At 55.9% G+C, this 14,344-nt stretch overlaps 5 protein-coding genes across 5 annotated transcripts; 4 read left to right on the plus strand and 1 right to left on the minus strand.

The window, feature by feature from the left end:
• Window positions 1-516: 516 nt before the first annotated feature.
• Window positions 517-4,200, plus strand: G647_08533 (uncharacterized protein; the record flags this gene model as incomplete). The annotated part of the gene is made up of 1 exon (XM_008732842.1): window positions 517-4,200. One exon carries the CDS (start codon window positions 517-519, stop codon window positions 4,198-4,200), a length of 3,684 nt encoding a protein of 1,227 aa, XP_008731064.1.
• A 363-nt stretch (window positions 4,201-4,563) lies between these two features.
• Window positions 4,564-6,189, minus strand: G647_08534 (uncharacterized protein; the record flags this gene model as incomplete). Its single annotated transcript, XM_008732843.1, has 2 exons — window positions 4,564-5,778; window positions 6,052-6,189. The coding sequence occupies 2 exons, from the start codon at window positions 6,187-6,189 to the stop codon at window positions 4,564-4,566; spliced, it is 1,353 nt and encodes a 450-aa protein (XP_008731065.1).
• A 508-nt stretch (window positions 6,190-6,697) lies between these two features.
• G647_08535 (uncharacterized protein) lies at window positions 6,698-7,571 on the plus strand (the record flags this gene model as incomplete). The annotated part of the gene is made up of 3 exons (XM_008732844.1): window positions 6,698-6,727; window positions 6,789-6,861; window positions 6,928-7,571. 3 exons carry the CDS (start codon window positions 6,698-6,700, stop codon window positions 7,569-7,571), a joined length of 747 nt encoding a protein of 248 aa, XP_008731066.1.
• Window positions 7,572-9,056: 1,485 nt separating this feature from the next.
• On the plus strand, window positions 9,057-10,958 carry G647_08536 (uncharacterized protein; the record flags this gene model as incomplete). Its single annotated transcript, XM_008732845.1, has 4 exons — window positions 9,057-9,071; window positions 9,118-9,267; window positions 9,322-9,677; window positions 9,746-10,958. 4 exons carry the CDS (start codon window positions 9,057-9,059, stop codon window positions 10,956-10,958), a joined length of 1,734 nt encoding a protein of 577 aa, XP_008731067.1.
• A 1,822-nt stretch (window positions 10,959-12,780) lies between these two features.
• Window positions 12,781-14,081, plus strand: G647_08537 (chlorophyll synthesis pathway protein BchC; the record flags this gene model as incomplete). The annotated part of the gene is made up of 5 exons (XM_008732846.1): window positions 12,781-12,820; window positions 12,899-12,969; window positions 13,027-13,095; window positions 13,152-13,899; window positions 13,960-14,081. 5 exons carry the CDS (start codon window positions 12,781-12,783, stop codon window positions 14,079-14,081), a joined length of 1,050 nt encoding a protein of 349 aa, XP_008731068.1.
• Between the last annotated feature and the right edge of the window lie 263 nt (window positions 14,082-14,344).

The following is a 14,344-nucleotide window of genomic DNA, read 5'->3' on the forward strand; positions in this document are numbered from 1 at the left end:
GAAGCAGATGCCATGCAAGGCAATGAATGCCTCCACAGCCTCCTCGTATCGGGAAGGCTGACCTCCACTGAGCTCGCATTTGTCCTCAGTACGCCAACGTGATTGATTCTCGTCTCTGGCCATGTCGATCGCGCCTGCCACCTAGTTCGCAGACATTGTCGGCGTCCGTGACGGGACAATATGCTGGGACTCCTCGCTCACTTCTATCAACACTGTCGTGACACCGGTCCGGGAGATTGAATGCTGGACGCACAGTGTTACGCCGGCAGCCACGCGACCTCCTCTGACTCGCCTTGCTTTCTAAGCCGACTACGACCGCAACGAACCCGCCTACGAACGCGCCAAAGGACGCAGGCCACTGCGAGCGCCGCTTGAGCTGCGACGTCGTGAGACAGTACGACCGGCGTCCGTTCAGCGGACTCAGCAGCCCACTCTTATGAAGCCTTCGCTTACTGCCTCCCCCAGTTTGCCCCATCACGACGACTTGAAGCCCGCCTCGCGTTGTAGAGAACTGCAATGGCGTCGCTGCCGTCGTCTGCTTCCCATCATCACCATCCCAGCCGGCCTCGGCCTCGCAACCTTCAGCTCACCAGGAGCGCGAGCCACGATCAGCCCCCTCCGGCCGCCGACCTCAATCGACCTCTGCCCCCTCCTCCACCGCCACCACCAGCGACGGCGGCTGCTGAAACCTACGAGATTCCAACTCTGCGCCGAAAACCCGTCCCCAACGAACCTCCGGACGCTGGAGCCGCAAAGCTCAACCACAGTCGCTCATTCAGCCACCCATTTCCCTCTATTTTCGGTTCGAGGAAGACGGAGAAAAAGAATAAACATGGCGGCGACTTGGACGGCACACGGGATGCGCGACATGAAGAAGCCGGCAACAAGCACACAGCTGCTGAAGGCTCTTCGTCACGCGACGATCGGCAGCCGGTGACGGGCAGATGCATGACTTGTGACTCGACTGTACGATGGCCGCAAGGGCTCAAGGTCTTTCGTTGCACCACTTGTTTGACCATCAACGACCTGGAATTCAACCCGGAAAAGAGGCCGGATGCCCAGGGCCCCGCGCCTCAACGCAAGATCCTGCCAGTGTCGGTGGAGAGGACAAGATCACTGCTTGATCGTTGTCTCGTGCAGTATCTCGAGTCTCGCGTGGGCCGAGATGAGCCGTCCACCCCTGCTCGTCCGATCCCAGGCGAGAATGACACACCGGCCGACGATTCGTTCCTGATGGAGGGATCTCCCCCCGAGGGTATCCTCTATAACCAGCTCACCGACGAACAGGACTCTCCACCGCCATCTCCTCGTCCGCGTATCAATCCACGAAGCCCGTCCGAAGAGTCAACCCTGTCAACGCATCACTCGGGTCGTAATGCTGGCCCAGCCTTCGTTCAGGGTCAGTCAACTGACCCTTTTTCCTCCACCACCTCACCGCCGATTAGGCATCGTGACGCGAGGGCCTATCAGCTATCGGAAACTGGCCCGACAACCAGTTCTAATTCCGGTCCCAGGTGGGATATTTTCTACCTGGTTGAGGATTATATTGCTAGCTGCTTTGTCGGGTGTGCCGTCTTGAACCATTCATTCCTCACGCCCAGGCCACCACAAGAGCCCAACCTGAAGCCTCGATCGAGCTCAGGGACGCGACAAAGGCGGCAATTATCTGATAATATTTCGGCTCCGAGTTTCGACAATGATGTGTTTCTCTCCGAGCTTGACGCCAAAACCCTACTGCTTGGAGATGTTGCAGAGAATGGCTCGTGGTGGCTGGGCGCTCCGGGCGGACGAGTGGCGACAGGCAAAGATGTCAATCATCAAAGAGACAAATCGCCCGACAAAAACCGCTCTTCAGCAAGTGCACGACACCACAGGATTAACTGGCTTGAACTAGCCGAATGGTATCGGCTCATTATATATGCAGGGGACCTTTGGGAACAGAGATGGCACGAACTATTGCCGAAACTCTCGGACGCGAGAGCCCAGCAATATTGGCGTTCCACTCCTTTGGAAAGCCTTCAGCGAGATATCATCGAGTCGCGGATACACTTGCAGCGAAGTCTGCTCAAAGTGTCCGAGAACCTACTGAAGCGCCCAAGGCAGCCGCTGAAGCATGCAGAGGATTGTCGTTTCCTACTGATTCTTCTGGCAAACCCACTGCTGACCCCAGCACGACTCGAGGCCGGAAAGATGTTCGGGACGACGATGCCCCATCCACCCATCCCTGCCGCAAGACTGCAGGTCGAGGGGAGAACGCGCGACTCGCCTTCCAAGCGTATCCCCAGCAGCGGCAGACGACCAGGAAGCCTAGGCCACCACTCTGGCATCATCAAGCGAATTCTAGGTCTGATGGCCAATCTTTCCAATGAGAACCATCAGTATCTGGTCTCCTGGTTTTCCAGGTATGCGGATGGTCACTTTCAGCGGACGGTGGAGATGGTGGGCAGTTTCGTCACATATAGGCTGTCAAGGCAGCAGAAGAACCCCGTGCACGAACCTGTAAATCCCACGGAAGGGCTTGTTCCCAGCTTCTCTGATTCTGGCATGCATCACGCATCCCAGATCCATGCCGCCCTTGGAGGTTACAGGCCTGCGTCCACAGCCACAGGCAAGACCCAGGAAAAGCCCAAGTTGACTGCCTATGGCGAAGACTGGCAGATCCGCGTCGCTGCACGGGTCATGGCTCTGCTGTTCCAAGCGAATGTGGGTCATGTTGCGCGGAAGAGGGATGCCTCTGCGGCACATGAGCAAAGACTGCACAGCCCAGGCCTGAATGCGAAATATCGAGCGTATATGCACGGCCAGATTGTCCCGATCAGCAACTTCTACAACACGATGCTGGACTATGCCGATCTCGTGGCTGACTTCGAGACCTGGGAGAATACCAAGACCAAGTTTACCTTCTGTCAGTATCCCTTCTTCCTCAGCATTTACGCCAAGATACATATTCTCGAGCACGACGCCAGGAGACAGATGGAAGTGAAGGCAAGGGAAGCCTTTTTCGACAGTATTCTTAGCCGCAGAGCTGTGAGTCAATATCTGATACTCAAGGTTCGACGCGACTGCCTGGTGGAGGACAGTCTTCGTGGCGTTTCAGAGGTCGTCGGGTCAGGGGGAAGCGAGATCAAGAAAGGTCTGCGCATCGACTTCCAAGGAGAAGAGGGCGTCGATGCAGGGGGTCTGCGCAAAGAGTGGTTCCTGCTACTGACCAGGGAAATCTTCGATCCCTATCATGGATTGTTCGTCTACGACGATGACTCACAATACTGTTATTTCAATCCCTTCTGCTTCGAATCATCCGAGCAGTTCTTTTTGGTCGGCGTGCTGCTAGGACTGGCCATCTACAACTCGACCATTCTGGACGTGGCCTTTCCACCTTTTGTGTTCAAGAAGATGTTGGCTTCAGCACCTTCGACGGGAGACAAGTTAACATCTACACCCAAAGTCGCCCATGGTTACGCATTGGAGGACTTGGCCGAGTTCCGGCCCGTCCTCGCCAAGGGTCTCAGGCAACTCCTCGAATTCGAGGGAGACGTCGAGGCAACCTTCTGTCGCGATTTTGTTGCGGAAATGGACCGCTATGGGGAAATCGTCCAGGTCCCACTGTGTCCCGGCGGCGAGAAACGAGCAGTCACCAACTCCAACCGAAGAGAATTCGTGGATCTATACGTGCACTATCTGCTTGACACGGCGGTGGCGCGACAGTATGAACCATTCAAGCGTGGCTTTTTCACCGTCTGCGGTGGCAACGCGCTTTCACTATTTCGACCAGAAGAGATTGAGCTGCTCGTCCGCGGGTCCGATGAGCCCCTTGACATTGCCAGCTTGCGCGCTGTGGCGACGTATGAAGGCTGGCCCAAGGCCGAAGGGCCCCCTGAGCAGCAACCCCAGGTGATATGGTTCTGGGAGTTCTTCGCCCGGGTGTCTCCTACGGATCAACGAAAGATATTGAGCTTCATCACGGCCAGCGATCGCATCCCGGCCATGGGTGCCACGAATCTTGTTATCAGAATCCAGCTGATCCGCGAGAAGGAAGAGTTTGACTTGTTTGGAGCGCCTGCGAACAAACCGAGCGAGCGTTTTCCCATTGCAAGGACGTGCTTCAATACGCTGAGCTTGTATCGGTATGCTTCGAGGCAAAAGCTGGAGGAGAAGCTGTGGACCGCGGTGCAATGTAGTGAGGGCTTCGGATTAAAATGATTATGACTGTTGGACGAAGGTGCCTGGGCCGAAAGCATCCTGCACAAACGACGAGTATTGGCATGAGTGATATTGGTCCAAAGGCTTCTGGCATGCATGTTTCGGCGTCGGATAAGCGTTGGCGTAGGTGGAGCAAGGGTCAACCGAAGGAGCATGCTTTGATCGGTCGGGGGCCCGCGCATCCACACCTTGTGAAGGTGTCTGTGGCATTTGCATTTTTGGCCTTGGAAGGGAACATTAAGGATAAAAATCAGGCTTCACCGTGAGGAAGCGGGCATCGAGCCACACGGGCTCTCTAGGTATAAGCATCACACGAAACGGACACGTCGTTCGTTTTTTGCAATTCAGCGCACCAGTAAGACATTAAATTCGTATTCGGTTGGTCGCAGCAGTCAACAAGGCGAGGATCTGTCCCCATCTTCTCGTCAGCACATCTTTCTGGTCGGCAAAGGAGGCCTCGTCGAGTCTGAAGACGTGCTGTATCTTCTCGCCGGCCATGTCAATATACGTCCGCAGCACCTTTGTCACCAAGTCGTTCAACGGGGCCTGGAATGCATCTCCATGGTCAAACCCGCAGCTCAATCCCCTTTTCCACCTGCGGAGAGGCATGCACAGTAGTCTGAGCGCCGTCGTCGTGCGATAACAGACCACTTCGGCATCGTCGTCGTTGGCCTCGTCGTCATTGTCGTTGCCGCCATTGCCGCCACTACTACCAGTAATAGCCCCTAGGACGTAATTACCCAGATAACCGGCCGCGTCGAGCACGGCGGTCTGCTCGGGCGAGAACAGCGCCAAGACCACGTCGTCGAGAAGCAGCGTGTCGTGCGCGTTGTCCCCGTCCGGCAGGATGAAGCCGTACTCGACGAGGAGGAAATCGTTGCTGTGGCTGCCGTAGGAGATGAAGAGCTCGGTGCCGGCCGCGACGGCGTGAGGACCCGTCATGACAAAGTCGTAGCCCGAGGCCGAGTACGTGGCTTTGACCGTCTGGGTGCCGGCGGTGTGGTTGAAGAAATCGCCAAAGGGCACGATGGCCAGGCAGTCATCCGCGGGGCGGGGTTGGGGAGGTTTCGGATTCGACTTCGACCGTCGTCGTCGTCGCTGTGATTTCGACTTGGGTGGTCTGGGTTTGCTGGATGGCGCTGCTGCTGCTGCTGCTTCTGGCGTGTAGTAGAACGTGCGCGTGCTTACGAGCAGCCACCTGTAAATATACTGTTCGAGGGAGAGGCCTTGGGGGGCGACGACCACACCGCGTTCGCAGACGGCCGTCCAATCCCGGTGGAGTTTGGCCTGTTGTTTGCGCAGGAGAGCCAGGCCCGGTGGGGGAAGCAGGTCTTGTGCTTCTGGGCGCCAGAAGAGAGGCATGCTGGATTTCATGGCGCTGAGGGACGGGAGCGTGCTTCGCCAGAGGGAGTGCGGTGCCGAGGTGGAGGTTGAGAAAGAGGGATTGTCGAGGCTGACGTCCAGCGCCAGGAGGCCGTTGACACTGCATTCTTCCTGCGCGAGGCTCTGCAGGTGGTCCGGTAGGCTGGATTCCGTGCGCAGCAGCGATGTTGGGACTTTGAGGATCGTTTCTCCGGCCTGGAGAGGTTGAGGTGTCAGTTAGCGGTTGTGATCGACTGCTTCGGAAGTATTCATGTCACGGTACGGGGCTCGGCTCAGGTCGTCTTGGTTCCTCCTCCACTTCACTTCACTTCACTTCACTTCTCGGCTCGTCTCATCGTAGACAGAGCAGATTCCCATCAGGGGAAAACTGGCGATCGGGCTCGGGCTGGAGCGCCACCACGAGTAAAGCCCTCAAGTGGCTTCATTTCACTTCACTTCACCTCACTTCACAGCTAAGTGAGAACGTACCTCCAACCTTCTTTGCGCTATGATTCCCAGACCCCTGCCAGGGAATGCGTGAGCCGCTATGCCGTCAATGGAGGCGCCGTGGGAGAGCGCCCATTTTGTGAGTTCGGCCGAGAGGTCAGGGTCGGTGTCTTGGCCCATCTTGCTAGCCTGGCGTGGTGATTGTTATTGCTTTCGAGACGACATGGCGAGGGCTGTGGACCAGACACTTCCTAGCTACGGTACAGTACGTAGACAGACTGCCTTGACGGATACTGTGTGCTGTACTGTGTTGAGATGTGCTGTGTATAGTGGGATGGCCTCAGTTAATCCCAGTGATACCATACATACTTGTCGGTGTGATCGTGGGAGTGATGTTGATGGGCTCTCGGGCCAGGAAGATCTTGATTCCGAGTCCGGGGCTCCGTTCTCGGGAGAACTCGCGTTTGGCATTGTGGCGTTGTGGCTGCTGCTCTGTGGCTATGCGGGGCGGCATCCAGTGAGGGCATATTTTCTACTCGTACGGAGCCTCTTCTAATATTATATTATTAATACCAAGCATCTTCAACCCGATATCTTATGACCATACGGAGTACTACGTTCATTAAGAAACATCCGTACCAAGCCCTCATCGCTAAGATCGTCGTCGATACATAGAGCCATATTCAAAATGGGGAGTGTAGGGATCGAGCCATTCCAAGTGAGCAATCAAATCTTCTGCCCCCAACCGTCGCGCCAATGCCAATACTGATTCCACGTAGACGACATTTGCAGTACCCTTGCACTGCGAATCCTGTGTCGATGATGTCAAGGGTGCGCTTCAGAAAGTCGAAGGTATACATCCGTGCGACAATGTTCCCCAAACACCGGGCGACATTTGACTGACGTGGCCGGTGCTAGGCATCGCCAAAATCGAAGCCAATCTCAAAGACCAACTTTTTTACATTGAAGGGACGGCCGCTCCTTCATCAATCGTGTCAGCCATCGAATCTACTGGCAGGGACGCCATCTTACGGGGCAGCGGGACGTCCAACTCTGCCAGCGTGTGCATTCTGGAAACCCACGCAAAAGGCGTGTCAGATCCCGTCCGTGGCCTTGCGCGCATGGTCCAAGTCGGTGGGAATCGGACACTGGTGGATCTGACGCTGCGCGGGGTATCACCGGGTACATATCATGCCACGATAAGGGAGACGGGTGACATCTCACGTGGAGCAGCCTCGACTGGGGGGATCTGGGAAGCCGTCAAGCAGATGACGGGCATCGGTCAGCCTCGCGGCATGTTTGGCACAGTCCAGGTGGGTAAGGACGGACGCGGCAGTGCATTCCTGGATCGCCCGGTGTCCGTGTGGGAGATTATCGGTCGCAGCATGGTGGTGTCGAAACAGCAGCAGGAAAAATCGTTTCAGACCGACGACCCCGATACCCTGGTCGGGGTCATAGCTCGGAGTGCCGGAGTGTGGGACAACGAGAAGACCGTGTGCAGCTGTTCAGGCAAGACGGTGTGGCAGGAGCGCAAAGAGCAGGTCGGGAAGGGGATGCTATGAGCGCGTGGTAGTTGTACGGAGTACGGACTCAGCATTGACGTATCGTAGACGACGTGGCATTGTACAAAACCTTTCCACCAGTTTGAGGACTCGTGTGCACTCTGCATTGACGTGAATCTGTTTCCACTGCATCCCGAAAATTCTGGCTCGGACTGGGCGACTGCACGATGATGCAGTTGCTGGAGCACACCCCTGCAGCGAGCATTGGAAACGAGTAACCCGATTGCTTGGGCCGCGGTTTTGGAAAAGCTTCAGAGTCGGTCGCCGGCGCTGGTTGGTTGGCAGATGTGATTCTGAAACGGACATTCAGTCTATCGAGTTTGATCCACTGAAACTCAACACCGGCGAGCGAGGCCGTCATGGCAACATGTGGCCGTGACACGCTCGAGGATAGGAAGGAAATTCGACAAGAACATCCAGTGCATGGCTCAGGTGACAGGTTCAGTCAGACCACCTTGTCGGCGGGTTGGATCGAGTGCTGCGTGCTTTGAGTACTGGATGCTCGCTGGAGTGCTGCTGTCACATTTCGGACGAGTGAGGATCGAGTGCGAAACGCAGCCGAGGCAGGAATAAGATGCAGCGAGCTGGGCAGTCACGCATCGCGACGTCCTCATGCATGAACTGGACACAGCAGACACAGCAGACACAGCCAGATCAGGACTTGACGGGCTGTCAATGAGGAGCATGACACGAGACGGTGTTTCCAATGCTGAGCAAACTGCTCTGCGCTCTGCCGGTCTCTGGAGATCTTCCCACATCATTCACTTTTCCTTCACTATTCATTCACTCATCCCTTGCCGTGTCCTGCCGCGCCTGCTCACCCCTGCCTGAGGATCCTCGCTTGACAGCTCCCTCAACCCCCAGTGACCCCCCCACCTGCCTGTTCCTTTCCCTCGAAACGCCCCTTCCGTCGAGGCTCCAGCAGTGCTTCAAGAAGTCAGAGTCGTCCTCAAACGCGTTTCTCTCCTTCACCTCTGTTCCCTTTTGCTTCTGCCCAGCACTGGTTTTGCTGCTTCACTTCTCACCGCACACTCTTTTACCCATATTCTTACCAACCTTACCAACCCAGTCGGACTATCCGCGATCTATCGGCCTCGTGCCGTCGCTAATCTATTCCTCCAACCACCCGTCAAGTTGATAGCGTCTTTCATTGGCACTCGAGCAGTGACGCGTTGGCGCCGAGCAATCCCACCACGGCCACCGCCCACGCCGGGCGCTTAATCCCTGGCCCTCGCGCACACTTTCTCTTCAGGACTTGCGGCAGGGCCGGCCCTCGCAGCCTTCGAGCAATCGCAGCCACCCGACCCTGCGTGGGACCGACGTTGGCCGCACCACCATTTCAATATCGTCTCAGGCACCGCCCGCTTGTGTCGCAGATCGTCTTCCTCCTGCACCCCGATTGCACCTGTATAATCTGCCTGCACCGACGACCGCCAGCTCCTCGACACCGTCGACTGCAGCTGCGACTACGCCTGGCGCGAAGCCATGTCGCTCAAGCAGGTAGGTGGCACCCTCCCATGCATGGGCGCTCTCTAATACCGTGCAGGAGATCGAGACTTGGGTTGAGGCGCTCGGGCACTATGACAACCAGGAATTCGAAGAGGCTCTGCGGATTTTCGATGCCATCGCCGATACTTCCAAGATCCTGTTTAACTGTGGTGTTATCCACGCCACCATCGGCGAACATGACCGAGCAGTACGTCGAGCGTGAACAATGACACGAGCCTCGCCGAGACTAATACGAGAACAGGTCGAATGCTACCAACGCGCAATCAAGCTCGACCAGTATCTCGCCGTCGCCTACTTCCAGCAGGGCGTCTCGAATTTCCTCGTCGGCGACTTCGAAGAGGCATTGGCCAATTTCAACGACACCCTCCTCTACCTCCGAGGAAACACATATATCGACTACGAGCAGCTGGGCTTGAAGTTCAAGCTCTACTCCTGCGAAGTCCTCTTCAACCGGGGCCTGTGTTACGTCTATCTGCAGCAAGAGGAGGCCGGCCTGCAAGATTTTACTTTTGCGCAGAAGGAGAAGATGACCCCCGACCACGATGTGATAGACGATGCTATAAAAGAGATGGCTCAGGGCTACGTGGTGTTCAGCATGTGAGTTCCCTCTCGGTCCCGCCGGCGGTCGCCGTGGCCGTCTTCGAAGCTAATACATCCCCTGGCAGACCCGTCGGCTGTGTGTACAGGCCGAACGAAGCCAAAGTCAAGAACCTCAAAGCGAAAGACTACTTGGGCAAAGCCCGCCTGATAGCCACATCCAACAGCCAGAACACTGGCACTGGCTTCCAAGGTGCTGAAAGGAGACAGGCCATCGCTGCCGTTTCAGCCAAGGACGATCGACCCGCCGAGAACATCAGTTATGCAGCAACAAACCTCGTCCAGCGTAACTTGTCGAGCAGGATTGCTCGAGATCAGAGTGCCCCACCTGTAATGAGCAGAAACGTCTTCCCTCCCACGCCGCCGCCAGAGATCGAGAAGCCCAGAATGAGCGGCAGTGCTCCAGGCAGTGCTGTCGGCAGCAGCTCCGGCAGTGGCGCGTCTTCGAACCTGCCCTTACGATCCGCGTCTATGCGCCAGCCGCGGAATATGTACTCCACTAGAGCAGAGATGGAACCACCCCGGCCCGGAATGATGAGTCGTGCCGCCACTTTTGACGTTAATGGGAACCAACCGCCAGGCGGTGGGAGAATGCCACCACCACAGCGAGAGAACTCTTGGCCTGAGGATGAACCGCTCATGATGGACCGGCCGATGCAAATGGAAAGGTCCCGTTATGGCACGCAAAGAACAGCGTCGGAGCCTCGGGGCCCTTCTTCAAGACGGCAGGTGCTTGACCGCTCAATGTCACAAAGAGCCCCCGCGCCCCTCTTCCGCGAAACCACACGAGACCGGTACGAAGATCCCAATGATACCGTAGATGACGTCTACCGCATGTACGCAAGCCCACGTCGACGTCCCACGCAGCGCCGGCCAGAACCAGACCTTTACCTCAACGAAGAGGACGAATATATAGACGAGGAAGAAATGAGCTCGGAAGACATGAGCGGATTCGAGCCCGTTCGACGCGCACCCTCACGCGCGGGCACCATGCGGGGCAGCAAACGGCCCGACATGCGCAAGATCCGAGTCAAATGCCACTTTAACGAAGACACGAGATACCTGATGATCGGCGCGGTCATAGACTTTGGCGACTTGGAAAGTAAAATCCGCGAGAAGTTTGGCATCAAAGATCAGCTGAAGATCAAGATGCAGGATGATGGCGATATGATCACAATGGGTGATCAGGACGATCTGGAGATGCTGTTGAGCAGTGTGCGGAGTCAGGCGAGAAAGGAGAGGAGCGAGATGGGCAAAATGGAGGTTTGGATTTCGTCGTGATCTAGGCGGTGGTGTGGTTCGGATGCAAGATCTCGGGCAACATAAAGCACCGGCACGCGAGGAGGCTGAAAGAGTTGGAATATCTCCCCCACACGAAGCACGTACCTGACATCTCTGAATTCTAGCGCGGAGTTGGACAATATCAGCCCTCACCGTCTATCAGGATGGGAGGTCAACGGATCGGACTTTCTGGCTTTTCTGGGAATTGTACTACAGGCTCGACAACCGCCATCATCTGGCTCCTTCACTTCCACATCTCTATTGACACACAGACATCTACAAATGTACATGGATAATGCATTATATCTGTGCAGGAAACCATTCTTTGTCCTAACCATGGGACGCACCACGCCCAGAGTGGCTCATACTTCTGTCAGCGCGAGCTATATAGTCCCTCGATCACTTTGAGCCACACCACCGTATGGACATTCCAGCACGTGGCCTGTGCTCAAGATATAGCTCCGTCCCCTTCCTTGCTGTGAGACCAGGTGCACCCTCAACTGTATGATACGCGCACAGCAGATACAGTACCGTGTACCGTATACTGTGGACGGCAAAAGTTTCTACCGCAACAAGTGCTCCCGAATCAAGGACTTTTCTCGGCCGTGTATGTACTGTACAGCAAGCTGACAGCTCCCGGGCCAGATCAGGGCCAACTTTCCATGTCCATGTCACAAGTGACAAGCGTGCTCTTCGAGCGTCGAGAGACACCTGCATACGGCAAGAGATGGAGAGGGACACCACTGCGTTGTGGGAAGCGCAAAGTCCATGCACTGTGTGTGGACGGAGTGCCTCGTACCTGTCCCCCCTGCTGACGATCTGTTTATGGTCCACGGTCACGGTCACGGTCACGGTCACGGTCACGGTCACTGTGTTTTGTCCATGTGGGGAGGATGCGGAAAATGGTCGGTTTCGGCGCAAAAAGGAAAAAGCCCAGGCGAGGGAGTAGCTCGGCGGAATACTGTATGTACTTTAGCTCCGGATCGTGGTCGTGGGGTGGGGGGTTGTTTGTTTGTCCCCCGTTCAATATGTAATGCTTCGATCCCGGTGGAATATGGTGTTTGAGAGGAGAACGAGGTATTGTCAAAGTACATAGAGTACTATGTACCATCTCTACATACAGCGTACCTACAGCACCTACCTGTGCATTTACCGCCTCCCCCAAGTAAGCGAGGGCGTTGAAACCCGCAGCATCGAGTAAGAGAGGAAAAAAGTACTCCGTACTCCATACTCCGTACCTTTTCTGGTTCTTTTCTCGCGGTACCCAAACCGCGAGCTGCATATGTAGCGCGGGATAACACCTTGAACAAGGCGGGCGCGGGGTACGAGTTCACATAGTCGAATAAGCGAGCGGGCACGTGGCCTGCAGCTGCGCAAAGAGTGAGTGAGTGAGTGAGTCGGTCGGTCACCCGCGGCGAGGATCCCGCGTTCACGATGATATATCGGAGGCGTGTCGAGCTTGGTGGATTCTGGGAAATCGGTTGGTTGTCGGAACATGTCGACGCAAGTGAAGCTCGTACCCTTCGAGGAAACCAGCATCAACACAAAATGGCGTCCCGCACTCGCCCGGCCGCACTGACCCAAGCTACCTAGTCCTGTACATACAGTACATTACGCATCGTGGTCGCTTCTGGCCCGCTCGCTGTCAGAAATACACTTCTCAACATCCTTTTTCCTTGGTCGTTGTCCACCCTCTGACTTTACCTGCCCTACCTCTTTCATACCTGCTTTGTTCAGAAGGAATACTCTTGTCATCCCTTGGAAGGTTTTCCTATTCACTGCACTTCGCACAGACCAGTAGCTCTAGACGCCGTAGCTCAACATGGGTTCTGCAGATCTTCCCACGAAGATGAAGGCACTCAGTATGTTTACCCCTCACATGGGATTGTTTTGACATTCATGCCGCCGGTGAATAGACCACTGACTGTCTTGCGTCTTAGGATATGAGGCGCCCGAGAAATTCGGCGTCGTCGAAGTCCCTCTTCCCAAGCTTCGTGATAACGATATCCTCGTACGTCGTCGATATACTTGGTCTTGGGGCAGGAGGACGCTGACAACGAGAACATAGCTCAAAGTGAAGGCATGCGGCGTGTGTGGCACCGATTTACACATACATGAGGGAGAATTTTTGGCCAAGGTGTGCTCCCAAGCCCAACAGACTCAAAACAGGCAGCCCTGACGTGGACGGCAAAGTTCCCCTTGATTCCCGGCCACGAGACCGTCGGTGTCGTTGTCGCCCTGGGCTCGAAAGTCAAGGGCTTCAGTGTCGGTGACCGGGTGGTGGCCGACAACTCTGAGCTTTGCGGTGAATGCTTCTACTGCCGTCGTGGCGAGGAGCTCCTCTGCGAAGACTTCCAGGCCCATGGCGTGACCATGGACGGTGGCTTCGCCGAGTATTGCGCTTACCCGGCGAAGCGGGTGTTCCCGATCAAGAACCTGTCCGACGTGGATGCCACTCTGCTTGAGCCCGCCTCCTGCGCAGCCCACGGCCTGGACAAGATCGCTCCCAAGATGGGCTCAAGTGTGCTCATGTTTGGCGCAGGACCGACGGGACTTGTCTTGACTCAGATGCTCCGTCAAAACGGCGGCTGCCACGTTGTCATTGCCGCTCCCGAAGGGCTGAAGATGAACCTCGCAAAGTCCCTGGATGCTGCGGACGAATATGTCGAGCTGTCCCGAAAGGACCCCAGTGCCCAATTCGAGAAGATCAAGAAAGAGAATCCATACGGGTTCGACATCGTGGTGGAGGCCACCGGAAGTGTCAAGATCCTGGAGGACGCGATCAACTATGTCCGCAGAGGAGGCAAGCTCGTGGTATACGGCGTGTACGGGAACGCAGACCGCGTCTCGTGGCCGCCAAGCAAGATCTTTGGTGATGAAATCACCATCCTCGGGTCCTTCAGCGAGACATACAAGTTCCCAGCTGCCATTGACTACCTCGGTATGTATTTCGTGTTTGCCAGCTTTTCCCCAACATAGCCACTGACTCGGAGGTGAACAGACAAGGGCAAGGTCAAGGTTGCCGGCATTGTCAACAAGACATTCAAGCTTGAACAGTGGGGCGAATGTTTGGAGTCGATGAGGAACAAGAGTGCCATCAAGGCCGCGATTGTGTTCGACTAGGTATCGCGAGGTAGCGATGGGGTTTGAGTCTTGACGAGCATCATCTGACCGGAGGTGGGCGTTGACCTGTGTGGTCTGTCATCAATAACAGAAAGGATCCATTAGAGGGCTCCTGCACAGAGGAGACTTCAATGAAGTAGAAGTAGTAGATCCAAGATTCTTGCGCGTGGCATGACAAGACATGGACAATCTGCCCTTCGACGCGCAATAGTACGAGGTACTCGTGCAGGAGCGGACGGCTGACTAACACGTCACGCTTTATT

Source organism: Cladophialophora carrionii (assembly GCF_000365165.1).
Source record: "Cladophialophora carrionii CBS 160.54 unplaced genomic scaffold supercont1.7, whole genome shotgun sequence".
Lineage (NCBI taxonomy): Eukaryota > Fungi > Ascomycota > Eurotiomycetes > Chaetothyriales > Herpotrichiellaceae > Cladophialophora > Cladophialophora carrionii.